The sequence below is a fragment of the Bos grunniens genome, chromosome 4, assembly GCF_055505025.1.
Source record: "Bos grunniens cultivar Pamir isolate PY7600 chromosome 4, Bosgru_T2T1.0, whole genome shotgun sequence".
Lineage (NCBI taxonomy): Eukaryota > Metazoa > Chordata > Mammalia > Artiodactyla > Bovidae > Bos > Bos grunniens.
This window is the reverse complement of record NC_141168.1, coordinates 64,621,886-64,648,836: the sequence shown is the minus strand read 5'-3', so window position 1 is coordinate 64,648,836 and position 26,951 is coordinate 64,621,886. Positions and strand designations below refer to the sequence as shown.

General features: G+C 39.9%; 2 protein-coding genes and 1 long non-coding RNA gene across 18 annotated transcripts in view; 2 read left to right on the top strand and 1 right to left on the bottom strand.

Annotated features, from left to right (window-relative positions):
* The window catches only part of SAMTOR (S-adenosylmethionine sensor upstream of mTORC1), an 87,807-nt gene extending 69,407 nt beyond the window's left edge, over positions 1-18,400 (top strand). For 2 of the 4 annotated variants that reach the window (XM_086396640.1, XM_086396633.1), the window contains one exon: positions 18,026-18,400. In XM_086396640.1, the coding sequence (XP_086252766.1) occupies positions 18,026-18,035 (10 nt within the window). In that variant the 3' untranslated portion in view covers positions 18,036-18,400. Of the gene's footprint in view, positions 1-6,796; positions 10,037-18,025 lie in introns of those variants that run through there. The other 2 variants (XM_086396631.1, XM_086396636.1) reach the window with 1 other exon arrangement.
* On the bottom strand, positions 840-25,642 carry LOC147374267 (uncharacterized). Its single transcript, XR_015162573.1, has 2 exons — positions 25,519-25,642; positions 840-1,469 (listed from the first exon to the last, which is right to left on the bottom strand). It is a non-coding gene; the product is annotated as an uncharacterized LOC147374267 (long non-coding RNA).
* The window catches only part of TMEM168 (transmembrane protein 168), a 58,753-nt gene continuing 56,466 nt past the window's right edge, over positions 24,665-26,951 (top strand). For 12 of the 13 annotated variants that reach the window (XM_086396629.1, XM_086396627.1, XM_086396622.1 and 9 more), the window contains exon 1: positions 24,972-25,300. The gene's annotated coding sequence lies outside the window, so the exon portion shown is untranslated. Of the gene's footprint in view, positions 24,773-24,971; positions 25,301-26,951 lie in introns of those variants that run through there. The other variant, XM_086396623.1, reaches the window with a different exon arrangement.

Genomic DNA, 26,951 nt, shown 5'->3' with positions numbered 1-26,951 from the left:
GGAATAATTAGAACATCAGTGAAAGAAGAACTCACCAAGAAAATTAGATATTTGGAATGAAGATAAATGAAAACATAAGCTATCAAAAACATAGGTATGCATAGGATGCCTCTAAAATCACTAAAGTGTACTTAGAGAGACTCCCCTGGCAGTCCAGCAGTTAAGACTCCATGATTCCAATCCAGGGAGCATGGGTTCAATCCCTGGTCAGACAACTGACCCCACATGCCATGTGGTGCAGCCAAAACAATAATTTAAAAATAAAGTAATACTGTACTTAAAGGAAATTATACAATACTAAACACCTTTATTATAATATAAGAAAGGTCTCAAAACAATGACATCAATTTTCAACTAGCAAAAACCAAAAAAGCCCATACTAAATCCAAAATACAAGAAAGAAAATAGTAAGATTATACCAGAAATCAATGAAATAAAAAACTTTCAGAAATATAGTAGGGAAAAAATTGAAAGCAAATGCTACTTGAGAAGAACAATAAAACTGATTAAGTCACTAAGCATACCAATTAGGAAATAAAGAGAAACATGTGACATCTTACATATTTTACTAGTATTAAAAGAAAGGATAATAAATATTGCAAAAACATTTATGCCAATAAATTCCACAAGTTAAATGGACAAATTCATTGGAAGATACATACTACCAGAGCTCACTCATAAAGAAATAGATAACCTTAATAGCTCAAAATGTATTAAATAAATTTTAATTGGCAGTTAAAAACTTCCACATAAAGAAGATTCCAGGCTCAAATGACTTCACTTCTCAACGTATTCCAAGAGGCCATTACCCCAGTACCAAAACCAGAGACATTACAGAACAACAAAAACCTATAGTTCATATCCATCATGAACATAAACACAAAAGTTCTCCACAAAATTTTAGCATATTGAAGCCAACAATATTTCAAAAAAGATAATACATTATGGCAAAGTTTGATGTATTCCAGGAGGGTAAGATTGGTTTAATGTTCAAAAAAATGCTCAATCTCTAACATCTATACAAAATCTACTCAAAATGGATTCAGTTCAGTTCAGTTTAGTCGCTCAGTTGTGTCTGACTCTTTGCCCCATTAATCGCAGCATGCCAGGCCTCCTTGTCCATCACCAACTCCCGGAGTTCACTCAAACTTACATCCATCGAGTCAGTGATGCCATCCAGCCATCTCATCCTCTGTCGTCCCCTTTTCCTCCTGCCCCAATCCCTCCCAGCATCAGAGTCTTTTCCAATGAGTCAACTCTTCGCATGAGGTGGCCAAAGTACTGGAGTTTCAGCTTTAGCATCATTCCTTCCAAAGAACACCCAGGGCTGATCTCCTTTAGAATGAATTGACTGGTTGGATCTCCTTGCAGTCAAAGGGACTCTCAAGAGTCTTCTCCAACACCACAGTTCAAAAGCATCAATTCTTCGGCGCTCAGCTTTCTTCACAGTCCAACTCTCACATCCAGACCTAAATATAAGACCAGATATTATAAAACTCCTAGAGAAAAACATAGGCAGAACACTCTCTGACATATATCACAACAATATTTTTTAATCCATCTCCTAGAATAATGGAAATAGAAACAAAAGTAAACAAAAGGGAGCTAATTAAGCTTAAAAGCTTCTGCACAGCAAAGGAAACCATAAGTGAAACAAAAGAGAACCTACTGACTTGGAGAAAATGGAAACAATTCTACTGATAAGGGATTAATTTCCAAAATACACAAATAGTTCATGCAACTTTATATATATTTTTAAAAACCCAATCAGAAAATGAGCGGAAGACCTAAATAGACATTGTTCCAAAGAAGACATACTGATGGCCAACAAGCACATGAGAAGATGCTCAGTACCACAAATTATTAGAGAAATGCAAATCAAAACTACAATGAGGTATCACCTCCCACCAGTCAGAATGGCCATTATTAAAAAGTCTACAAGGAATAAATGCTGGAGAGGGTGTGAAAAAAAGGGAACCCACCTACTCTGTTGGAGGTTCCTTAAGAAACTAAGACTAGAGTTACTATATGATCCTGCAGTCCCACTCATGGGCATGTATTTGGAAAAAACTCCAATTAGAGAACATACATGCACCCCAATGTTCATAACAGTATTATTTACAATTGCAAAGATATGGAAGCAACCTAAGTGTCCATCAACAAGATGAATGCATAAAGAAGATGTGATATATATGCACAATGGGAATATTTCTTAGCCATAACAAAGAATGAAATAATGCCATTTGTAGCAACATGGATGGACCTAGAGATATCAGATTAAGTGAAGCAGTGAGACAGAGAAAGACAAATATTATATGTTATCACTTCTATATAGAATCTAAAAGATAAATGAATGTATATAGTAAAACACAAACTCACAGATACAGAAAACAAACTTGTGGTTACCAGTGGGGAAGAGGGAAAGGAACAAGGGCAAGATAGGAGTATATGATGAAGAAATATAAACTACTATATATAAAATTGATAAGCAGCAAGACTATATTGTACAACACTCTGGAATATAACTATTATTTTGTAATAACTTTTAATGGGATATAGTCTATAAAAATACTGAATCACTATGCTAAACACCTGAAACTATTAATAATAAAATATTGTAAATCAACAATACTACAATAAAAAAAAGACATCATTAAGAGAATGAAAAGACATAACCTGACAGAAATATTTTCAAGCAATATATCTGATTAAGACCTTGGATCTATATTAAAGAACTCTCAAATTTCAATAAGAAAATAGGTTTTTAACAACCCAGTTATTTTTCAGCATACAAAAAGTTGAACAGATACTTCACCAAAAGAAAATACCCAGGTAAACATCACTACTTATTCAGTTCAGTTCAGTTCAGTCGCTCACTCGTGTCCGACTCTTTGTGACCCCATGAATCACAGGACGCCAGGCTTCCCTGTCCATCACCAACTCCCGGAGTTCACTCAGACTCACATCCATCGAGTCAGTGATGCCATCCAGCCATCTCATCCTCTGTCGTCCCTTTCTCCTCCTGCCCCCAATCCCTCCCAGCATCAGAGTCTTTTCCAATGAGTCAACTCTTCCCATGAGGTGGCCAAAGTATTGGAGTTTCAGCTTTAGCATCATTCCTTCCAAAGAACACCCAGGGCTGATCTCCTTCAGAATGGACTGGTTGGATCTCCTTGCAGTCCAAGGAACTCTCAAGAGTCTTCTCCAACACCACAGTTCAAAAGCATCAATTCTTCGGCGCTCAGCCTTCTTCACAGTCCAACTCTCACATCCATACATGACCACTGGAAAAACCATAGCCTTGACTAGACGGACCTTTGTTGGCAAAGTAATGTCTCTGCTTTTGAATATGCTATCTAGGTTGGTCATAACTTTCCTTCCAAGGAGTAAGCGTCTTTTAATTTCATGGCTGCAATCACCATCGGCAGTGGTTTTGGAGCCCCAAAAAATAAAGGTTGACACTGTTTCCACTGTTTCCCCATCTATTTCCCATGAAGTGATGGGTCCGGATGCCATGATCTTCATTTTCTGAATGTTGAGCTTTAAGCCAACTTTTCCACTCTCCACTTTCACTTTCATCAAGAGGCTTTTGAGTTCCTCTTCACTTTCTGCCATAAGGGTGGTGTCATCTGCATATCTGAGGTTATTGATATTTCTCCTGGCAATCTTGATTCCAGCTTGTGTTTCTTCCAGTCCAGAGTTTCTCATGATGTACTCTGCATATAAGTTAAATAAGCAGGGTGACAATATACAGCCTTGACGTACTCCTTTTCCTATTTGGAACCAGTCTGTCGTTCCATGTCCAGTTCTAACTGTTGCTTCCTGACCTGCATACAGATTTCTCAAGAGGCAGGTCAGGTGGTCTGGTATTCCCATCTCTTTCAGAATTTTCCACAGTTGATTGTGATCCACACAGTCAAAGGCTTTGGCATAGTCAATAAAGCAGAAATAGATGTTTTTCTGGAACTCTCTTGCTTTTTACATGATCCAGCGGATGTTGGCAATTTGATCTCTAGTTCCTCTGCCTTTTCTAAAACCAGCTTGAACATCTGGAAGTTCACGGTTCACGTATTGCTGAAGCCTGGCTTGGAGAATTTTGAGCATTATTTTACTAGCCTGTGAGATGAGTGCAATTGTGTGGTAGTTTGAGCATTCTTTGGCATTGCCTTTCTTTGGGATTGGAATGAAAACTGACCTTTTCCAGTCCTGTGGCCACTGCTGAGTTTTCCAAATTTGCTGGCATATTGAGTGCAGCACTTTCACAGCATCATCTTTCGGGATTTGAAAGAGCTCAACTGGAATTCCATCACCTCCACTAGCTTTGTTCATAGTGATGCTTTCTAAGGCCCACTTGACTTCACATTTCAGGATGTCTGGCTCTAGGTCAGTGATCACACCATTGTGATTATCTGAGTTGTGAAGATCTTTTTTGTACAGTTCTTCTGTGTTTTCTTGCCACCTCTTCTTAATCACTTCTGCTTCTGTTAGGTCCATACCATTTCTGTCCTTTATTGAGCCCATCTTTGCATGAAATGTTCCTTTGGTATCTCTAATTTTCTTGAAGAGATCTCTAGTCTTTCCCATTCTGTTGTTTTCCTCTATTTCTTTGCATTGATTGCTGAGAAAGGCTTTCTTATCTCTTCTTGCTATTCTTTGGAACTCTGCATTCAGATCCTTATGTCTTTCCTTTTCTCCTTTGCTTTTCGCTTCTCTTTTTTCTTTTGTAAGGCCTCCCCAGACAGCCATTTTGCTTTTTTGCATTTCTTTTCCATGGGGACGGTCTTGATCCCTGTCTTCCTGTACAATGTCACAAACCTCATTCCATAGTTCATCAGGCACTCTTATCTATCAGATCTAGTTCCTTAAATCTATTTCTCACTTCCACTGTATAATCATAAGGGATTTGATTTAGGTCATACCTGAATGGTCTAGTGGTTTTCCCTACTTTCTTCAATTTAAGTCTGAATTTGGTAATAAGGAGTTCATGATCTGAGCCACAGTCAGCTCTTCACTACTTATTGGGAAGAGCCAAATTCAAACCTCAGTATACTACTACACACCTATGACTATGATAAAATTTAAAAGTGTATGAGGAGTGTTGAGGAGTAGGTGGAGAAACTGGAACTCCCATAAACTCCTGGTAGAAATGTAAAATTCAGTGTAAGCACTTTTGAAAATAGTTCTGGAGTTTCTTAAAAGTTAAACATGCACATGCTATATGATCCAGCCACTACTTTCTTCGATATTTGCCAGGACAATTGAAACATGTCCATTCAAAGACAAAACATGTCTGTTCAAAGACAGGAATGCTCATAGCAGGTCTAGTTGTTACTTCCAAAAATTAGAAACAACCAAGTTATCTGTGAAAGGTATATTGAAAAACAAACCATGGTATATCTTTTATATAGTATCATACCTCAGCTATTTAAAAGCAGTAAACTGTCAATACATGCAAAAAAAAAAAAAAATGAATGAATCCCAAAATAATTGTGCTGTATGAAGGAAGCCAGGCAAAATAAGAGTACATTATTCTATACTATTCCACTTATGTTAAATTCTAGAAAATACACACTTGATCTATAGTGATAGAAATCACATCAGTGATTGCCTAGCAATGGGAAAGAACAGGGAGTATAAAAGGAAGGGCTATGTAAGGGGCACAAGAAAACTTTAGGGAGTGTTGGATCTGTTCTTAATTTGATTACAGTAGTGGTTTCGTAAGTGTATAAACATTAAAACTTATTAAAAACGTACACTTTAAATGTGTCGGATATTACTTTAGGTTGTACGTCAATTATACTTCAATAAAGCTATCCCTGTCTCCCCTCCAAAGGAACAAAAGAAGAAAAACAATAGTTTTCCATATAATAGAACTTTATGCATTGCTTTTCTTGATACATAGTCCAGATACTAATGTGACCAGCTTGTCTATACACTAACGAGGGACTAAGGTATTAGCTCATGTATTTGATAATTAACTAACTATTGTTTTATATAAGGATAGCTACTTTTATCTAATTTTAAAACTGCATTCTTATTCTTGATTATTTTCATACAATTTTAATATTCAGCAAATGATGCAGTGCTGTTTCTTGTAGTGTACTTCACGGTCACTTGACTCAGTTAATTAAATTTAATTTGTAGTTTATTTCAATAGATATATTATTAAAACTACTTTTGAGATGGTTAAAGTTAAGGATTGAAAAGATGCTTTACATGACTTTAAAAAGATTTGGTATTTTGCTTTTGTACAAATTTATAAATCCACTTTCATTGTCCTCTGACTTCTTTGGTTCATCTTCATTTCATAGTATTTCTTGTTTAAAATTATTTTTATACTAGCCTGTTTTAGGTAACTATAAATATAAATATGTATAAGTAGGTATGTATAAGTATGTATAGTATGTATGTATAAGTATGTATAAGTAGGTAACTATAAATATAAGTATGACTAAGTGTAGAAATAAATCGTCCCTGTAAGTTCTTACCCAAGTTAAATTTCAAACAAAGCCTTAATATTTTAAAAAATATGTATTTAAAAAGTATTTTTTAATTGTTTCTCAGAAATACATTTTTTTAAATGATGACTAGAAATTCTCTAGGCTTTATTACTCAGATTTTTCTGAGTAAAAGTTTTGGTTGAATAACTGTGTAAGTGGAATAATTTAGAAGTGAAAGGTACATACTTAAAGCTTGAATTAAATAGAAATGCTGTGAAATAGTTTGGTTTAAAATTTGTGTAGTTCGATGCAAGTAATCTTAAAATTCTCAGTCTGCCTTGTTTTCCCTTTTGCAGAGTGTATATAAATGTGACTTCTTGAACTTGCAGCTTCAGCAACCACTCCAGCTTGCACAAGATGCTATAGATGCCTTTTTGAAGCAGCTGAAAAACCCTATTGATTCTCTTCCTGGAGAACTTTTCCACGTGGTTGTTTTCTCTCTTCTTCTTTCTTATTTTCCATCACCTTACCAGCGATGGATTTGCTGCAAGAAAGCCCATGAACTGTTAGTGTTAAATGGTTTATTGCTTATCATCACACCTGATTCCTCCCATCAGAACCGTCATGCTATGATGATGAAAAGCTGGAAGATTGCTATAGAGTCCCTGGGCTTTAAACGTTTCAAGTATTCAAAATTTTCACATATGCATCTGATGGCATTTAGAAAAACCTCCCTAAAAACCACAAGTGACTTGGTTAGTAGGAACTACCCAGGGATGTTATATATTCCTCAAGATTTCAACAGTATAGAAGATGAGGAATATTCTAACCCTTCCTGCTACGTTCGATCAGATATAGAAGATGAACAACTAGCATATGGTTTCACAGAGCTCCCTGATGCTCCATATGACTCAGATTCTGGAGAAAGTCAAGCCAGCTCTATTCCTTTCTATGAGCTAGAAGACCCTATATTACTTTTAAGTTAATATAAAAGCAAAAGACCCTTTCAATCCAGATTCCTAAACTTAATTGCTTACACTAATCAGAAATACTAACATGAACTCAGTACTTAAAACCTGGTTTGCATAGAAGAAATGCAAAGGTTTACAGAGTTTGCTATTTTTTTCTACTTCTGGATTTTAAAATTTATTCTTATAGAGAAAGCTTAATGTTTCATGCAGAGTGACTCCTGTCCTAGCAGAAACCACTGTTACTTAGCATTTAGCACTAAGATATTATAGAAAGGTACCTTTTTCTCTTTAGTGCTATTGTGAAAAATGAAGCATAATTTGCTATGTATTTTTATTTTCATCTTCTCAGTGTTGACTTAAACCATTGCAATGAGAAACTAAAATCTGTATGTAGAAAGCTGTAGATTGCACTTTGATGACTCACAAGTTAAATGTGACAGAGATAGATTGGTTTAGTAGTTTTGTGATGCACTTATCTTATTCTTTTTTTTCTAACTAAATTGTTACCTGTTATAGAAAGCCATTTTGGCTTTGTCTGATGATTCAACATTCCCTAGACCTTTTGGAATTGATGATGATTCTTTTTCTTTCTTGCTCATTTGACAACATCAGACATTGGGGATCTATTTCCCCCAACGTACGTATTCTAATTTGATTAGCACAGTACAGTAAACACCATTGCCAAAATAAAGTTTCCATGTCCTTCTTGTTGATTTGGGCATTGGTGGTGAGTATATTTAACTGTGAGAATTCACTTTTACTTTTTTTAAATTTAGGTTTCATTACAAAATTTTCTATTTAAGCAAGGAACAATATAATACTCGATACTGACCTAACACACCTTTGTGAAAGGGTTTGCACTTGTAAGAGAGCTTATGTTCTACCTAGACCAACCTTAATAGGGTCTTCACCTTTCCATTAAGGAGGTGCTGCACTACAAGTCTGGAAACTATATAGAAAATTTTTAAATTAACCCTCTGCTGGTAATCTCATAAAATGGTTTTGACCTTTCGGTATTCCAGTTTCTATCTAAAGCCCTAGCAGAAATTTGTCTTTGAATATATAAACATTAGTTGGCTGTGGGAATTTTCCCTTTCCACATTGATAAATGCCTTTCTGTGTTTCTGAATCAGAAGCAAATGATTAAGGAGAAATATATGTCCAACAAGACAAGATCAGTTTAAATGTTTAAATGGCTAAGAACATTTAGTCCACATTGTCTTGTCAGCCAGCAATTGTCATGTAAACTATCATTTTTAAGAGTGCCACTGTGTGGATTTTTTTTTCAAGTGGTTATTACATTAAAATTACCTCATACTGAGGTTTTTGCACTGAAATATCACAGTTTCAGATTCCATGGTTAATGTTGTGTGTGTGTGTGTTTTTAAAGGAAACTTGCATTTTCAATAGTTGATCCTAAATTCATAAACTGCACTTCTTTACTCTGGTAAAAGTGTTTTTGTGCTTATTGTGAATTGCTGTAGTTAACTTTGAATGTCAAACTTTATTTAGAAATACAAAATTTACCCTGTAAGATATAAATGGCTGAGTGTGTGTACCCAATATTACAAATTAAATTTCAAATTCTAAATTAATGAAAGTAACAAGATTGTAATTAACCTAAAAGTTAGTTGAGTAAATGCAATAAATATTGGTTGCTCAAATGTGCCAGAAGTAACTTGAAGTTTTGCATTTACTTTCAATAACTAAGATTACTTAATTATAAAGAAAAATTAAGACTTTCTTTCCAGTTAAGCACTACAGGTCAAATCTTGTAGCTCACCCAAAAGAAGGAGGGGAAAAAAAAAAAAAATTACTGTGTTCAGGGTAACATAGAAATGTGTGTTGGTAGTACCCCCTTTAGCATACAGTCATTTTCTGTGATTGGGCTAAATGCCATCCTAAGGGCAAAGGAAACAACATACGAAACAAAAGTCCTTTGAAAGTAAATGAAAACCGTACTTTTGAGAGGCTGGTATAAGTATTTGACGTTGGATTTAGCCTTTGTGTTACAGCTAAAATGTTGGTGCTATAAAATCTTCTGATTGTTTACAGATGTTGATTCTGCTTATGCTCCAAAGTGTGCATGGTGTATTTTAAATAGTACTTTAAAGAAATATCTCTTTATAAAAACCTATACTCTGATTTAGTATAAGTTTGTTTGGATATATAAATCTCATTTGTTATTGTAAATTCATCTTCAAAATTAGGTTGGCGCAGGATTTAAACTAATATGTATTAATATCCACCAAAGCCAATTTAACATATAAATGTTAAAATGTAAGCATTCCTGTGGCTCGGAGCCAGATTCTCTACATAATGACAAGAGAAGTCCATAGAGCCTTCTAATACCGTATGGGTACTCTTGAAAATGATTTCATTTGGATATAAAGTTAAGGGGCCTCCTGTTACATTCACAACAGTATTCTCCAAAACAATTTGATGTTTCAAAAACAAATGATCATTTGCTTGGTTTCTTCAGGATTATGACTAGATCAAGTGGTTTATACGGTAGTTGCCAAGTGGTGGGAGGTGGCTTACCTGAAAATGTATGTTTGTGTTTGTTGTATTTTTTCACATTTTGTGAACAAAGCACATTTATTAAAAATTTTAAATTTTCTAATATTCATTGTCTATTATTTACAAATTGAAAGTTTTGTGGTCTTGACCTAATCTCACTAAGTGATTTTAGAATTAGGGAGCAATTTGAAACTTAAATGACTTCGAATTTTCTAGCTGGTTTCATCTAGTCCAGTCCCTTAATTTCGTAAATTCATTCACTGAGATTCAGAGAGCTCAAGTGACCTCCCTATTGTCATACTGTTTACCAACGAGCGAGGACAACCACCAACATAAATTCTTGTTCATTATTTGTCAACTATATCATATCCTACTTTCCTTGAAAATTACATCCAAGATAAATTACCTAAGTATGAGTTATTTTAGGGCAGCAGATGGGTTTCTCACGATGTGAAGGAATTCTTTATTCTCGGAAGAAACATTTGAATTCTACCATGTACAATATGCTGGGGAAATAGCAGGGTGTGGTATGTTCACAGCCCCCTGCTTTCATGGAACGTGATCTAATGAAGATGACAAGCATTCTACATGGAGTTAATATCAGTATCTAGGAATGATTGCCTACTGCTCCTATACCTTTGCCTCTGCTTAACTCCATTAATTTGTTTCATAAAAATTGAAAAGGTTAAAAAAAAAAGTTGTAAGACAAAAACTGTTTAGCAAATCACAAACATATTGTAGATAAAAGGGATATATTGTTCATCCCTCTAGAAGAGTGCAAACTAAAATTCTGATTGTAAAAGGCAAGAAAAAAATAGAACTGAGCTTTTGCTCCATTTTCCCACACTTTTCTGAGCACAGGGCTGCAATGGTGTTCCTCTTCAAGAGTTTACATACTAGGTAAGAGAAATGTAGACAAGATTTGGGTCCTTCTTAGTGTTGGAAATTATTAGCAAATGACTCAGATGGTAAAGACTCTGCCTGCAGTGCAGCAGATCTGGTTTGATCCCTGGGTTGGGAAGACCCCCTGGAGAGGGGAATGGCAACACATTCTAGTATTCTTGCCTGGAGAATGCTATGGACAAAGGAGCCTGGTGGCTACAGTCCAAGGGTCGCAAAGAGTTGGACACGACTGAGCAAATAACTTTACTTAAAGGTGAAAAACATTCCTCTAAATTACTGGTCCAAAAAAGCATAGTACAAACGTTTATTACAAAGAATGTTGGTATCATGATAATTTTATTCTTCCTCAAAACCAGAATGTCCATAACAGTTTAAAATAAAAATTCAAATCCATGATCCACTAAACACAAAGCTCCCAAGATTGTTAGTGGTGGCCCATGTGGTTGCAAAGAGTCAGATGAGACTGAGCACTCACACACATAACACAAATTACATAATACCCAACAAACTACCATGCTACAATAGCTAATATTTTAGTTAAGGACCTCTAGATGTTACCAAAGGAGAAAAGTAATTAGGTTTTCTAAACCCTATTTTGTCTTCAGTTCAGTCACTCAAGTCATGTCCGACTCTTCGCAGCCCTATGGACTGCAGCACGCCAGGCCTCCCTGTCTATCACCAACTCCTGGAGTTTACTCAAACTCATGTCCATTAAGTCGGTGATGCCAGTGAGCAATCTCATCCTCTGTTGTCCCCTTCTCCTCCCTCCTTCAATCTTATCAGGGTCTTTTCAAATGAGTCAGTTATTTGCATCAGGTGGCCACAGTATTGGAGTTTCAGCTTCAGCATCAGTCCTTCCAATGAATATTCAGGACTGATTTCCTTTAGGATGGACTGTTTCCCCATCTATATGCCATGAGGTGATAGGACCAGATGCCATGATCTTAGTTTTCTGAATGTTGAGTTTTAAGCCAACTTTTTTCACTCTCCTCTTTCATCAAGAGGCTCTTTAGTTCTTCACTGTCTGCCATAAGGGTGGTGTCATCTGCATATCTGAGGTTACTGATATTTCTCCCAGCAATCTTGATTCCAGTTTGTGCTTCATCCAGCCCAGCGTTTCTCATGATGTAATCTGCATATAAGTTAAATAAGCAGGGTGACAATATACAGCCTTGAAGTACTCCTTTACCAATTGGGAACCAGTCTGTTGTTCCATGTCCAGTTCTAACTGTTGCTTCCTGACCTGCATACAAATTTCTCAAGAGGCAGGTCAGGTGGTCTGGTATTCCCATCTCTTGATGGACTTTCCAGTTTGTTGTGATCTACACAGTAAAAGGCTTTGACACAGTCAATAAAGCAGATGTTTTTCTGGAACTCTCTTGCTTTTTACATGATCCAGCGGATGTTGGCAATCTGATCTCTGGTTCCTCTGCCTTTTCTAAATCCAATTTGAATACCTTGTTCAAGTTCACGATTCACATACTGTTGAAGCCTGGCTTAGACAATTTTGAGCATTACTAGTGTGTGAGATGAGTGCAATTGTGCAATAGTTTGAGCATTCTTTGGTATTGCCTTTCTTTGGGATTGGGATGAAAACTGACCTTTTCCAGTCCTGTGGCCACTGCTGAGTTTTCCAAATTTGCTGGCATATTGAGTGCAGCACTTTCACAGCATCATCTTTTAGGATTTACAATAGCTCAACTGGAATTCCATCACCTCCACTAGCTTTGTTCGTAGTGATGTTTCCTAAGGCCCACTTGACTTCGCATTCTAGGATGTCTGGCTCTAGATGAGGGATCACAACATTCTGATTATCTGGGTCATGAAGATCTTTTTTGCATAGTTCTGTGTATTCTTGCCATCTGTTCTTAATATTTTCTGCTTCTGTTAGGTCCATACTATTTCTGTCCTTTATTGTGCCCATCTTTTCATGAAGTGTTCCCTTTGTATCTCTAATTTTCTTGAAGAGATCTGTAGTCTTTCCCATTCTATTGTTTTCCTCTATTTCTTTGCATTGATCATGGAAGAAGGCTTTCTTATCTCTCCTTGCTATTCTTTGGAACTCTGCATTCAAATGGGTATATCTTGCCTTTTCTCCTTTGCCTTTCACTCCTCTTCTTTTCACAGCTATTTGTAAGGCCTCCTCAGACAACCATTTTGCCTTTCTGCATTTCTTTTTCTTGGGGATGGTCTTGATCCCTGCCTTCTGTACAACGTCACAAACCTCTGTCCATAGTTCTTCAGGCACTCTGTCTACCAGATCTAATTCCTTGAATTATTTTGTCTTAGAGAAATTCAAACCATTAACACTTGGATTCAATTTATTTTAAAGTCAGATTTAAATGTGTGTTTCATCCCAGATTTGTTTCAGAATGAGCTTGGTAGTTTAGTATGTATTTTTCAAATAAGAATTTTGTTACAGGTGGCACTACTGAGTAGTAATTTTGAGTCTATATAAGCAGTGTTCAACTGTGAATTTTATTTTTAAACATAACACCTTTGGTCAATTAATAGAAAGCTATTCCACTTTTTGCAATAATATAAAACATTTATTATTAATGTCACTGATTGTCTTTAATAATTGAATATATTGGTAACTGTTTTCCATAGTATGTGTGTGTGTATGTGTGTTTGTGTGTGTGTGTGAGAGAGAGAGAGAGAGTCACTCAGCAGTGTCTGACTATATGTAACCCTAGGGTCTGTAGCCCGCCAGGCTCCTCTGTCCATGGAATTCTCCAGACAAGAATACTGGAGTGGGTTGCCATTCCATTCTCCAGGAAATTTTCCCAACCCAGGGACTGAACCTGGGTCTCCTGCATTGCAGGCAGACTCTTTACTATCTGAACTACCAGGGAAGCATTATATTTTAACAATTTCTAAGACTGGGCCTATCAGCAGTACCAAAAATGAAACCTGTTTTTGATATTAAAATAAAATATGAAGAATTAGGCTATAAGCTTATATGCAGAGTACATCATGCGAGCCGGGCTGGATGAAGCACAAGCTAGAATCAGGATTGCAGGGAGAAATATCGATTACCTCAGATATGCAGATGACACCACCCTTATAGCAGAAAGTGAAGTGGAATTTAAGAGCCTCTGGATAAAAGTGAAAGAGAAGAGTGAAAAAGCTGGCTTAAAACCCAACATTCAAAAAAACTTAAGATCATGGCAAATAGATGGAGAAACAATGGAAACAGTGATACTTTATTTTCTTGGGCTCCAAAATCACTGCAGATTGTGACTGAAGCCATGAAATTAAAAGATTCTTGCTCCTTGGAAGAAAAGCAATGACAAACCTAGACAGCATATTAAAAAGCAGAGATGTTACTCTGCCTACAAAGGTCCATAGTCAAAGGTATGGTTTTTCCAGTAGTTATGTACGAATGTGAGAGATGGGCAATAAAAAAGGCTGAGAACCGAAGAACTGATGCCTTCAAACTGCAGTGCTGGAGAAGACTCTTAAAATTCCCTTGGACTGCATGCAGAACAAACCAGTCAATCCTAAAGGAAACCTACCCTGAATATTCATTGGAAAGACGGATGCTCCAGTACTTAGGCCACCTGATGCAAAGAGCCAACTTATTGGAAAGACCCTGACGCTGGGAAAGATTGAAGGCAGGAAGAGAAGGAGATGACAAAAGATGAGATGGTTGGATAGCATCACTGACTCAAGGGACTTAAGTTTGAGCAAACGCTGGGAAATGGTGAAAGACAGGGAAGCCTGGTGTGCTACAGTCCACGGGATCGCAAAGAGTCGGACATGACTGAGCCACTGAACAATAACAGGTGACTTGCAGAACCATCTCTTGAATTTGTCGTTAATAATTAGAAGACTGTAAAACATAAATTTGTTTTTATTGTTGGATTCGAATGCCCATGTAAACCATAATAGTAGTAGGAAACATTACTCAAAAGACAAAACAATGCCTGAATGTGTTTCTTGGCTCTGGGCCTATTTACAACTCTTCACAAAGAGCCAGGATAATACACATACATCTTTGAATTGCATGTATATCTAACCTGTTGAAGGGGCAGTCACAACCAAGTAAATCAGTATAGTCTACTTACGACATTTTTTCCATATACCTTTGAGCTGGTGTGGGGAGAATCAGATATTGAGGCGAATGACTTGTCACAGAGATATATTCCACTTGAGGTTATTATAGATCTCCATAAGTTATTTACATTTATACCCTAGACCTACAAATCTTTCTTACAGTTAACTAATGCCACTTTAGCTATTCCCATTCTCTTCTTCCAAAGAAAAAGAATACAAACATGGCCATGGCCATTATTAATTTAGTTCTCCCTCAAACTCCTGTCCCCTGTTTGGATGTGAGTTTGCCCACACATGCTAAAACATGTAGGAAAGATGAAGTAATTCAGAAATAATAATAGTTTTTAAATCACCCCAGGCCTTTTCACTAGGAATCTAGGAGATAACATGTTTCCCAAAGCAGGCCTAGAAGTAAAAATTCATGATTGCTGGAAAGAAGAGAAGTAAGCAGGCTAAATCCCTGGAGCCTGCCTATAAGTATAAGCCTGCTTAGGAAACAGACTTGAGCCAGAGGGTCTAATGGCTTGACTGTAAAAAGGAACTTACATGTTTTTTTAGTTTCATTGAAATATGAGTATAGATCAAAGTACCAGAGTGCAGGTTACTTGGAAAGTAGGAAGTCAGGAATTTGAAAGTTAAGAAGATAAAACCTTGATCGCAAAAGATCAGGAGCTTGTGTAAGCAGAAATATCAAGGTAGGAGGGACCCCAGTGACCTGGAGAATGATGCCAACTGGAATGAGCTACAGAATAGGAGCTAGACTGTCAAACCATCTCCTTAGCCTTGCTTGATTCATCAATTGAAGCTTCATTACTACGCTATTACACTAGACTAGGTACTGTAAGGAATAAATATCTGTGCTCTTTAGGACTGAAAATATAACTGAAGAAAAGAAATTCATTAGCACTAATATAAAGCAAGAAAAACTTTAAAGAAAAATTTTACAATTGAAGAATAGCATATCCTGGCCCTGTTGCATCTAGTGGTACATAGCAATGAAATCTGTTCATGAAATTGTGGCACACGGTTCATAACCAGTTTAGATGCAATTTATCTAAATATGGGTATCTCTCATCATGGAAGTACCAAATGTAAGTGATGCCCGTCCCTGCATTATTTCCAAAATGTCAAAGAAGCAGCTTCCTTTGTGGCTCAATGGTAAAGAATTTATCTGCCAATGCAAGAGACAAAGTTTTGATCCCCGATCAGGGAAGATCCCACATGTCGCAGAGCAACTAAGACTGTGCGCCACAACTACTGAAGCCCACAATCCCTACAGCCTGTGCTCTGCAACGAGAAGCCACCGAGGAGAAGCTCACACGCGGGAACTAGAGAGTAGCCCCCGCTTGTCGAAACTAGAGAGAAAGACCATGCAGCAATGATGACCCAGCACAGCCAAAAATAAAATAACTTTTCTTAAATGTCAAAGGAAAATTAGCAAAAAAACAAACAAAAAAAATATTTCAAAGACAATACATTCTGCAGCTGAAAATGTAGTTCATTGGCAGCGGTAGCACAGAATGATTCCTTTCTGGCAAGAAAATCAGCAGTATTAGTTAAAAGTCCTAAAAACATTCATATTCTTTAACCCATCTAGGAATCTATCAAAATAATAATCAGAAATGTAATAATATCACAAATGCAATGAGCTTAAGTGCTCACCATTATAGTATTTTCAATAGTAAAAAGCAAATGCAACCTCAACTTTTAAATTAAGGAAAATTTTCACTAAATCATGGTTCAGCACATGATCAAAAATCTATCATCATTGATACAGTAGACAGGGCTTCCCTGGTGGCTCAGTGGTAAAAAATTTGCCTGCAATGCAGGAGAGGCAGGAGATGCAAAGTTAGTTAAGTTAGCTAAGCTCTGGAAAAGACTGCTTCTTGTCATCTATTATTTTTCCTCCCTTATTTCTCAGAAAGACAACTCTGGTTTTTGGATGGGGTTGTGGCCACTCAAAAACATGGCACATTTCCCAGACTCTATAAATGCTAAATACTGGTCAGTGTGACGTAAGCGGAAGTGTCTTATACAGCTTCTAAGAAGTGTCATTAAAGTAGGGGTGAGGGGGAATACTCTTGCCTCTTGTACTTCCTTCTTCCTGTTGATGAGAATTCAGAAGTGACAGATGGAAATTAAGCAGCCATCTGCCCTGAACAGAAGGGCAACAAGGGGGAAGGGATCAGGAACTTTAACACTGAGGAGCACCACATCTGCTCTGGAACACCTACTTCTAGAAATAAACTTCCATGAAGTCATTTATGAGCTTTCTGATACATACATCTGAACATAATCTGAAAATCTGGGGTCTATGCTTTGGGTTTCTGATTCAGTTGACCTGGGGGGGTAGGTCCTGATAATCTGCATTTCTAACACTTGGAGAATCACTACACTAACAGAACTAATAACTCAGTGGTTCTCAACCCTTGCTTCATGTTAGAATCACTGGGGAGGTGAAAGGGAGGGTTTTTTAAAACGCACACAGTCTACCTGGGACTCAGTGCAGAGGAGACTCTAATTGATCTGGACTGTATGGGTGTGTAGGCTAAAGATCTTCCAGATGATTATAGTAAGTGTACTAGGACTAAACACTGTAATCCTTTCCCTGCTTACTCTGAACAGCAACAATGAGACCGTGTTTCCTGTAGAGAAGAATGGTAGAAAGTTGTACTTGATGGCCTAGGACTTGAAGCCCAAAGACTGAGGTTTAAGTCCCTGCCCTGGGACAGTGTAGTTTCTCTGGACCTTGGATACTTTATCTATAAAATGGTGATGAAAATCTTTACATCATTGTGTTTTTGTAAAGATTTGATTATATGTTTGAGGTGAAATAATTGTAATCTCAAAGTATTACATAGAAATAAAAAGGAATCAGGCTGAGAAGATTGCTTATGGAGAACCTAAGTTGATTTAGCCCTAGAACAGGATTGAAGAATTGAAAGTAGGAGAAAAATGAGAGAAAACTTACATATAATAGGATAATTATTATCCTATTATTATCCTAAATAATAGGAGCCATCTGTGACCCCCTTTCTACACAGGACTGAAATGGTAAGATCATCCATTCCCCCTGCCATGGGTGCTGCCCCCTCCTCTTTTTTTTTTAAATTATGCTTCTATTTTCAACAGGTGTTCTTAATCTGAAGTAACTCCTCTGGTGAAATTCCTGGCCTGGAGCACACAGATCTTGCCTGCAGAGAAGCAAGTGTTGGAAGAATGGATGTCCCAGTTAGGATCATTACACTGTCATCAGCAACTGCAGCTTGAATTCTGTCACTGAAATAGTTCCCAGGTGGCTGTTTCATATCCAGGTGTTTGGCTATCCATGTGGCTGATGGCCAAGAACTGACCCTAATACTTCTAGTTCTCAGATAAATCGCACCAGGCAAGGGGTTGGGGCTTAGAACATACCCCTCAAGGCCTCCAGTGCCATATTAGGAAGTTTGGACTTAATTTTTCTAGTTTGTATAACTCACTGATTTTAATACAAGAAGTGACACAGAGTGTCTGCAGAGTATATCTGTCAGGGGCCTCGTGTGGTGGGTTAGGCTGTGGTAAGGCTGACAAGGAAGTGACCAGCATAGAAGTTACTAAAGTAATTCAGGGTCAATGCCTCACCTCAGATAGTGGAGGTGCAAGTTGCTCAGATCAGATCAGATCAGTCACTTAGTCGTGTCTGACTCTTTACAACCCCATGAATCGCAGCACGCCAGGCCTGCCTGTCCATCACCAACTCCTGGAGTTCACTCAGACTCACGTCCATCGAGTCAGTGATGCCATCCAGCCATCTCATCCTCTGTCGTCCCCTTCTCCTCCTGCCCCCAATCCCTCCCAGCATCAGAGTCTTTTCCAATGAGTCAACTCTTCCCATGAGGTGGCCAAAGTACAGGAGTTTCAGCTTTAGCATCATTCCTTCCAAAGAAATCCCAGGGCTGATCTCCTTCAGAATGGACTGGTTGGATCTCCTTGCAGTCCAAGGGATTCTCAAGAGTCTTCTCCAACACCACAGTTCAAAAGCATCAATTCTTCAGCGCTCAGCCTTCTTCACAGTCCAACTCTCACATCCATACATGACCACTGGAAAAACCATAGCCTTGACTAGATGAACCTTTGTTGGCAAAGGAATGTCTCTGCTTTTGAATATGCTATCTAGGTTGGTCATAACTTTCCTTCCAAGGAGTAAGCGTCTTTTAATTTCATGGCTGCAGTCACCATCTGTAGTGATTTTGGAGCCCAGAAAAATAAAGTCTGACACTGTTTCCACTGTTTCCCCATCTATTTCCCATGAAGTGATGGGACCAGATGCCATGATCTTCATTTTCTGAATGTTGAGCTTTGAAGCCAACTTTTTCACTCTCCACTTTCACTTTCATCAAGAGGCTTTTGAGTTCCTCTTCACTTTCTGCCATAAGGGTGCTGTCATCTGCATATGTGAAGTTATTGATATTTCTCCCGGCAATCTTGATTCCAGCTTGTGTTCATTCCAGTCCAGAGTTTCTCATGATGTACTCTGCATATAAGTTAAATAAGCAGGGTGACAATATACAGCCTTGACGAATTCCTTTTCCTATTTGGAACCAGTCTGTTGTTCCATGTCCAGTTCTAACTGTTGCTTCCTGACCTGCATACAAATTTCTCAAGAGGCAGATCAGGTGTTCTGGTATTCCCATCTCTTTCAGAATTTTCCACAGTTTTTTGTGATCCACATAGTCAAAGGCTTTGGCATAGTCAATACAGAAGAAATAGATGTTTTTCTGGAACTCTCTTGCTTTTTCCATGATCCAGAGGATGTTGGCAATTTGATCTCTGGTTCCTCTGCCTTTTCTAAAACCAGCTTGAACATCAGGAAGTTCACGGTTCACATATTGCTGAAGCCTGGCTTGGAGAATTTTCAGCATTACTTTACTAGCGTGTGAGATGAGTGCAATTGTGCGGTAGTTTGAGCATTCTTTGGCATTGCCTTTCTTTGGGATTGGAATGAAAACTGACCTTTTCCAGTCCTGTGGCCACTGCTGAGTTTTCCAAATTTGCTGGCATATTGAGTGTAGCACTTTCACAGCATCATCTTTCGGGATTCGAAAGAGCTCAACTGGAATTCCATCACCTCCACTAGCTTTGTTCGTAGTGATGCTTTCTAAGGCCCACTTGACTTCACATTCCAGGATGTCTGGCTCTAGGTCAGTGATCACACCATCATGATTATCTGGGTCGTGAAGTTCTTTTTTTTACAGTTCTTCTGTGTATTCTTGCCATCTGTTCTTAATATCTTCTGCTTCTCTTAGGTTCATCCATTCCTGTCCTTTATTGAGCCCATCTTTGCATGAAATGTTCCTTTGGTATCTCTGATTTTCTTGAAGAGATCCCTAGTGTTTCCCATTTGTTGTTTTCCTCTATTTCTTTGCATTGATGGCTGAAGAAGGCTTTCTTATCTCTTCTTGCTATTCTTTGGAACTCTGCATTCAGATGCTTATGTCTTTCCTTTTCTCCTTTGCTTTTCACTTCTCTTCTTTTCACAGCTATTTGTAAGGCCTCCCCAGACAGCCATTTTGCTTTTTTGCATTTCTTTTCCATGGGAATGGTCTTGATCCCTGTCTCCTGTACAATGTCACGAACCTCCATCCATAGTTCATCAGGCACTCTATCTATCAGATCTAGGCCCTTAAATCTATTTCTCACTTCCACTGTATAACCATAAGGGATTTGATTTAGGTCATACCTGAATGGTCTAGTGGTTTTCCCTACTTTCTTCAATTTAAGTCTGAATTTGGCAATAAGGAGTTCATGATCTGAGCCATAGTCAGCTTACGGTTTTGTTTTTGCTGACTGTATAGAGCTTCTCCATCTTTGGCTGCAAAGAATATAATCAATCTGATTTCGGTGTTGACCATCTGGTGATGTCCATGTATAGAGTCTTCTCTTGTGTTGTTGAAAGAGGGTGTTTGTTATGACCAGTGCATTTTCTTGGCAAAACTCTATTAGTCTTTGCCCTGCTTCATTCCGTATTCCAAGGCCAAATTTGCCTGTTACTCCAGGTGTTTCTTGACTTTCCACTTTTGCATTCCAGTCCCCTATAATGAAAAGGACATCTTTTTTGGGTGTTAGTTCTAAAAGGTCTTGTAGGTCTTCATAGAACTGTTCAACTTCAGCTTCTTCAGCATTACTGGTTGGGGCATAGACTTGGATTACTGTGATATTGAATGGTTTGCCTTGGAAACGAACAGAGATCATTCTGTCGTTTTTGAGATTGCATCCAAGTACTGCATTCGGACTCTTTTGTTGACCATGATGGCCACTCCATTTCTTCTGAGGGATTCCTGCCCGCAGTAGTAGATATAATGGTCATCTGAGTTAAATTCACCCATTTCAGTCCATTTCAGTTCGCTGATTCCTAGAATGTCGACATTCACTCTTGCCATCTCTTGTTTGACCACTTCCAATTTGCCTTGATTCATGGACCTGATATTCCAGGTTCCTATGCAATATTGCTCTTTACAGCATCGGACCTTGCTTCTATCACCAGTCACATTCACAGCTGGGTATTGTTTTTGCTTTGGCTCCATCCCTTCATTCTTTCTGGAGTTATTTCTCCACTGATCTCCAGTAGCATATTGGGCACCTACTCACCTGGGTAGTTTCTCTTTCAGTATCCTATCATTTTGCCTTTTCATACTGTTCATGGGGTTCTCAAGGCAAGAATACTGAAGTGGTTTGCCATTCCCTTCTCCAGTGGACCACATTCTGTCAGATCTCTCCACCATGACCCGCCCATCTTGGGTTGCCCCATGGGCATGGCTTAGTTTCATTGAGTTAGACAAGGCTGTGGTCCTAGTGTGATTAGATTGACTAGTTTTCTGTGAGTATGGTTTCAGTGTGTTTGCCCTCGGATGCCCTCTTGCAACACCTACCATCTTACTTGGGTTTCTCTTACCTTGGGCGTGGGGTATCTCTTCACGGCTGCTCCAGCAAAGCACAGCCATTGCTCCTTACCTTGGATGAGGGGTATCTCCTCACCACCGCCCTTCCTGACCTTCAACGTGGGATAGGAAATGATAAATGCAAGAAATATGGTGAATGAATATAAGCAGCACTTGGCCTTCACAATGATCAGGTCCTTTTAGTAAATGCTGGCAGATTTCAAAAACTGAAGATGAGTGAGACGTACTCATCTCCTCCCTCAGCCCTACATAGGGTCCTACAATGAAAGCAAGTCTCAGACAGAATGCTGCTGCTGCTACTGCTGCTAAGTCACTTCAGTCGCATCTGACTCTGTGCGACCCCATAGACAGCAGCCCGCCTGGCTGCCCCGTCCCTGGGATTCTCCAGGCAAGAACACTGGAGTGGGTTGCCATTTCCTTCTCCAATGCAAGAAAGTGAAAAGTGAGAGTGAAGTTGCTCAGTCGTGTCCGATTCTTCGCTACCCCATGGACTGCAGCCTACCAGGCTCCTCCGTCCATGGGATTTTCCAGGTAAGAGTTCTGGAGTGGTGTGCCATTGCCTTCTCTGCTCAGACAGAATAGTACTACACAAATATTTAGCAACAAGCAGCCACACAAAATAACAGCACACAGACAATATTTTGTGACAAAGTACAAAACAGAAGTCTAGACTCCAAAGGAGCCACTCTGATGGATGTCCCTCTGCTAGACTCAACAGACATACCACATTTATGCAAAGACAGAAGTGCCTGTATAATAGTCTAGCCAGCCACATATCCTGACTACCAGTTATTTCCACAATGAAAAATTCTAATCTTTTATTCTAATTAACATACCTCTAGTGAAGATCTCTGGTTCCAAATAGGAAAAGGAGTTCATCAAGGCTGTGTATTGTCACTCTGTTTATTTAACTTATATGCAGAGTACATCATGAGAAACGCTGGACTGGAAGAAACACAAGCTGGAATCAAGACTGCCGGGAGAAATATCAATCACCTCAGATATGCAGATGACACCACCCTTATGGCAGAAAGTGAAGAGGAACTCAAAAGGCTCTTGATGAAAGTGAAAGTGGAGAGTGAAAAAGTTGGCTTAAAGCTCAACATTCAGAAAACGAAGATCATGGCATCCGGTCCCATCACTTCATGGGAAATAGATAGGGAAACAGACTTTATTTTTCTGGGCTCCAAAATCACTGCAGATGGTGACTGCAGCCATGAAATTAAAAGACGCTTACTCCTTGGAAGGAAAGTTATGACCAACCTAGATAGCATATTCAAAAGCAGAGACATTACTTTGCCAACAAAGGTTTGTCTAGTCAAGGCTATGGTTTTTCCTGTGGTCATGTATGGATGTGAGAGTTGGACTGTGAAGAAGGCTGAGCGCTGAAGAATTGATGCTTTTGAACTGTGGTGTTGGAGAAGACTCTTGAGAATCCCTTGGACTGCAAGGAGATCCAACCAGTCCATTCTGAAGGAGATCAGCCCTGGGATTTCTTTGGAAGGAATGATGCTAAAGCTGAAACTCCAGTACTGTGGCCACCTCATGCGAAGAGGTAACTCATTGGAAAAGACTCTGATGCTGGGAGGGATTGGGGGCAGGAGGAGAAGGGGACGACAGAGGATGAGATGGCTGGATGGCATCACTGACTCGATGGATGTGAGTCTCAGTGAACTCGGAGTTGGTGGTGGACAGGGAGGCCTGGCATGCTGCGATTCATGGGGTCGCAAAGAGTCGGACACGACTGAGTGACTGATCTGATCTGAGTGAAGATCTACTTACTGATATTGTAGGCACTCCGGGAAGGCAGTGGCAACCCAATCCAGTACTCTTGCCTGGAAAATCCCATGGATGGACGAGCCTGGTAGGCTGCAGTCCATGGGGTCGATAAGAGTCGGACACGACTGAGCGACTTCACTTTCACTTTTCACTTGCATGCATTGGAGAAGGAAATGGCAACCCACTCCAGCGTTCTTTCCTGGAGAATCCCAGGGACGGCGGAGCCTGGTGGGCTGCCAGGGGGTCGCACAGAGTCAGACACGACTGACGCGACTTAGCAGCAGCAGCAGCAGCATTGTAGGCACTTGTGCATCCAACTTTGAAGTTCTGATTAATCTTTTAAATGCTAATTACCCACCCTGGAGTGTGCTGATTAAAGTTAAATAGCTACCCACTCCCTGGAGAAGCCCTTGAACAGAGGAGCCTGGCAGGTTACAGTCCGTGGTGTCGCAAGAGTCGGACACGATTTTAGCGACTAAACCGCCACCACCAAGAGCTATAAAACAGTAGAAAATAATGGTAGAGACAGAAGACTGGCAAACAGGAAGTGCTTCTTGGAGAGGGAGGCTGGAATTCATACTTTTTGAGTACCTTATAATTCCAAGGGGGGAAAAAAGTTTCCCTGAATATTCACAATATTTTTTAGATGGAGAAACCGAGGTCGCACATACGAATAGGAGAAACCAGAGTGCAAATCATCAGCTCCACAACTGTTGTGAAACGCTCCCTCTGAGTACTATCCCCTTACGTTTATTTAGCGAGTTCAGTTACAAAAGAGAATCAGCCGTGCACTCAGGACCCTCGGGCTGTGGGGCGGGTGAACGTGTAAGAGACTGGGGGAGAAAGGGAATGGAGCAGGCCAGGACTGGGGAGCTCAGCGTTGCTGGCGGAATAAAGACCTAGGCGGTGGACTAAAGGGAGGCTTTAATTAGAAAATGAAGCCACAAGGGCTTTGAAGGCGAGACTAAGGAGCCTGGGCTTTTAGCTGGTCAGTGGACACAAATTCATATATTATGCGATATATACTAAAGAGCAGCAACGCCTCCTACAGTAGTTACTGTCCTTGGGTAGCCAGTCTGCCGGTCCTGCCCCAGTTTCGGTCTAACCCGAGGCGGCGGCCTAGATGCTTGATGGACACGGCCGATCCTTCGTGCTCTTCCAGGTACCAGTTCCCCGCCCATTCTATGTCTGAGAAGGCAACGGCTTGTGCCCCAGGTGAAGCCGTTTGCGTTCGCGCAGTGCGGAGAGCACCTGGGTCCGCGGCGGTGCGGCGGCTTTGGGCGGGGCCAGGGGCCGGCTGCCGGGTCTCGCGGAGGAAGCGCGTAGCGCGGCTTGACCCCGGCGGCGTTCCGTACCGTCGCGAATCCGGCGGCGGGAATATGGCGGCCGCAGCCGGGCCAGTAACGGAGAAAGTTTCCGACGAGACTGGCCTGTGTTAGTGCGTGTGGCGTGGGGCCCTCGACTCCCCCGGAGTGCCGTGTCCCCTCTCCGAATCGCAGGCTGAGCCGCAAGGGCCCTTCCTTTCCCCTGCTGGCCCAACGGCCGACTCCGAGGGCTGAGAGAGCATTGGTAGTAGCGGCCGAGTCCGGGACAAGGGGTCACCGGCGGGGCGGCGAGACCCGAGCACAGCGTGCAGAGCTCGGCGTGTTGCGGGCCCCGAGCTCCGCTCAGCCGGCCTCACGGGAAGGAGGTAGGAATACCTGCCTGGGGAGAAGTTGATGGTGTGGGGTGGAGGATGGAAGGCAGGGAGCCTCTCCGTATCCCCCAGCGGTTCCCCCACTCAGCTGGGTGCCCACTTGTGGTTCCCAACAGCCGGGCTGCTGCTTAGGCCTCCTCCTAGGAGAAGGCAGAATGGAACAAGAATTGCTATTGCTGCCGTATTGCTGAAGGGTTTAATATTCGAGGTACCTTTCTCCTCATGTGGGATGGGTCCGAAGAAGAGTTCTCAGAATTCATAGAACCGATGCACTGGAATTCCCCGACCCTGGCTGCTCTGTAGATTCTTTCAGCTTTTGACACTTCCCCTAGACTGGACGTAAGTAGGGTCTGAGTCAGAAGATGATGCATGTGATAGTGTTTCTTAGGCTCGGTGAACCATTCCCTAGCAGAACGTAAAAGAGAACTTGCCGGTTTGGAGGAATTTGGATGAGTTGAGTGAAGGCTGGAGTAAGGCTGAGAGAGAAACAAGCCAAACATTCATGGTATCTCCCTTAGCTCTATGACTTCGTAGTTGTGGGTTATTAGACAACTTGTTTATTCTCTTTGTATATTAATATGCGTCCTATAACTGATTGACATTGTTATTAAATGCAGTTACTTCTGTATCAGTCTTCATTTCTTCAGGTATTTGTTGAATATCTGTTTGGAGTCAAACTTTCTGTTAAACCCTGGGTGTACAGTTTTGAAGACAAACTTTGAGAGACCTTGTGCTCTAGTGGGGAATGCAGATACTAAACAGTTGATGATCAATATTTTTCCTATTATACAGAAAGTACGTGGATCATACAAATGAGTCAAGGTGATTGCCCAAAGAAATGATTTAAGCTGAGACCTGAAGAGTAGGAATAAGCCAGGTGTGAGGACCTGTGGTGGGGTCTGGAGGAGAGAAAGGAGTACACCTGGAGTGGGAATAGCATCAGTGTAGTTCAGAATTGAAAGATCCCTGTGGCTAGAATACAAAGAATGGTCAGAGATGTGGCGGGAGAGTTATTCACATCCAACGAGGAAAGCCTCCTAAGGCATTTTAAGAAGTTCAGACTTTATTGCTTAGAGTGATGGGAAGCCTTTGGAGGCTTTTACATAACAGAATGATGTGACAAGTTTTGGCTTTAAAAAGGATACTTCTTGGAGAAGGGCAGGAGTGGATACAAGGAGACATTCAACCATGAGATGATGGTGGCCAAAATTGGGGTTGTGATCTTGAGGATGGAAAGAAGTAGAAACATTTAAGAAGTGTCTAAGAAGAAGAGTGGGCAGGACTTGGTGACCATTAAATATATGTGGTGAAAGGAGGGTTAGAATAGTATATAGGATGCTATAAAACAGACCTGACAATTATTAACTTTTCCTGTATTCAGTGGACTCTTCTGTGCTCCTTTTTTATCTGCCTCTCAAGTAATTCCCACTGAATCATGTGTGCTGGCAGACCCAATGAAAAGGATTGCACTGCTCTGTTGTTTTACTCACTTGATTGACGATGTTTGTCTTTTGAAGAAGGTCAAAATGGGGAAAGACTTTCGTGAATTAGCCATTAAAAAAAATAATATTCGGCCATGTTGATTTTGGCCCATAACAGGGTAACTGCATATATTCCATGCTATGAATGTACTATACTTTATTAA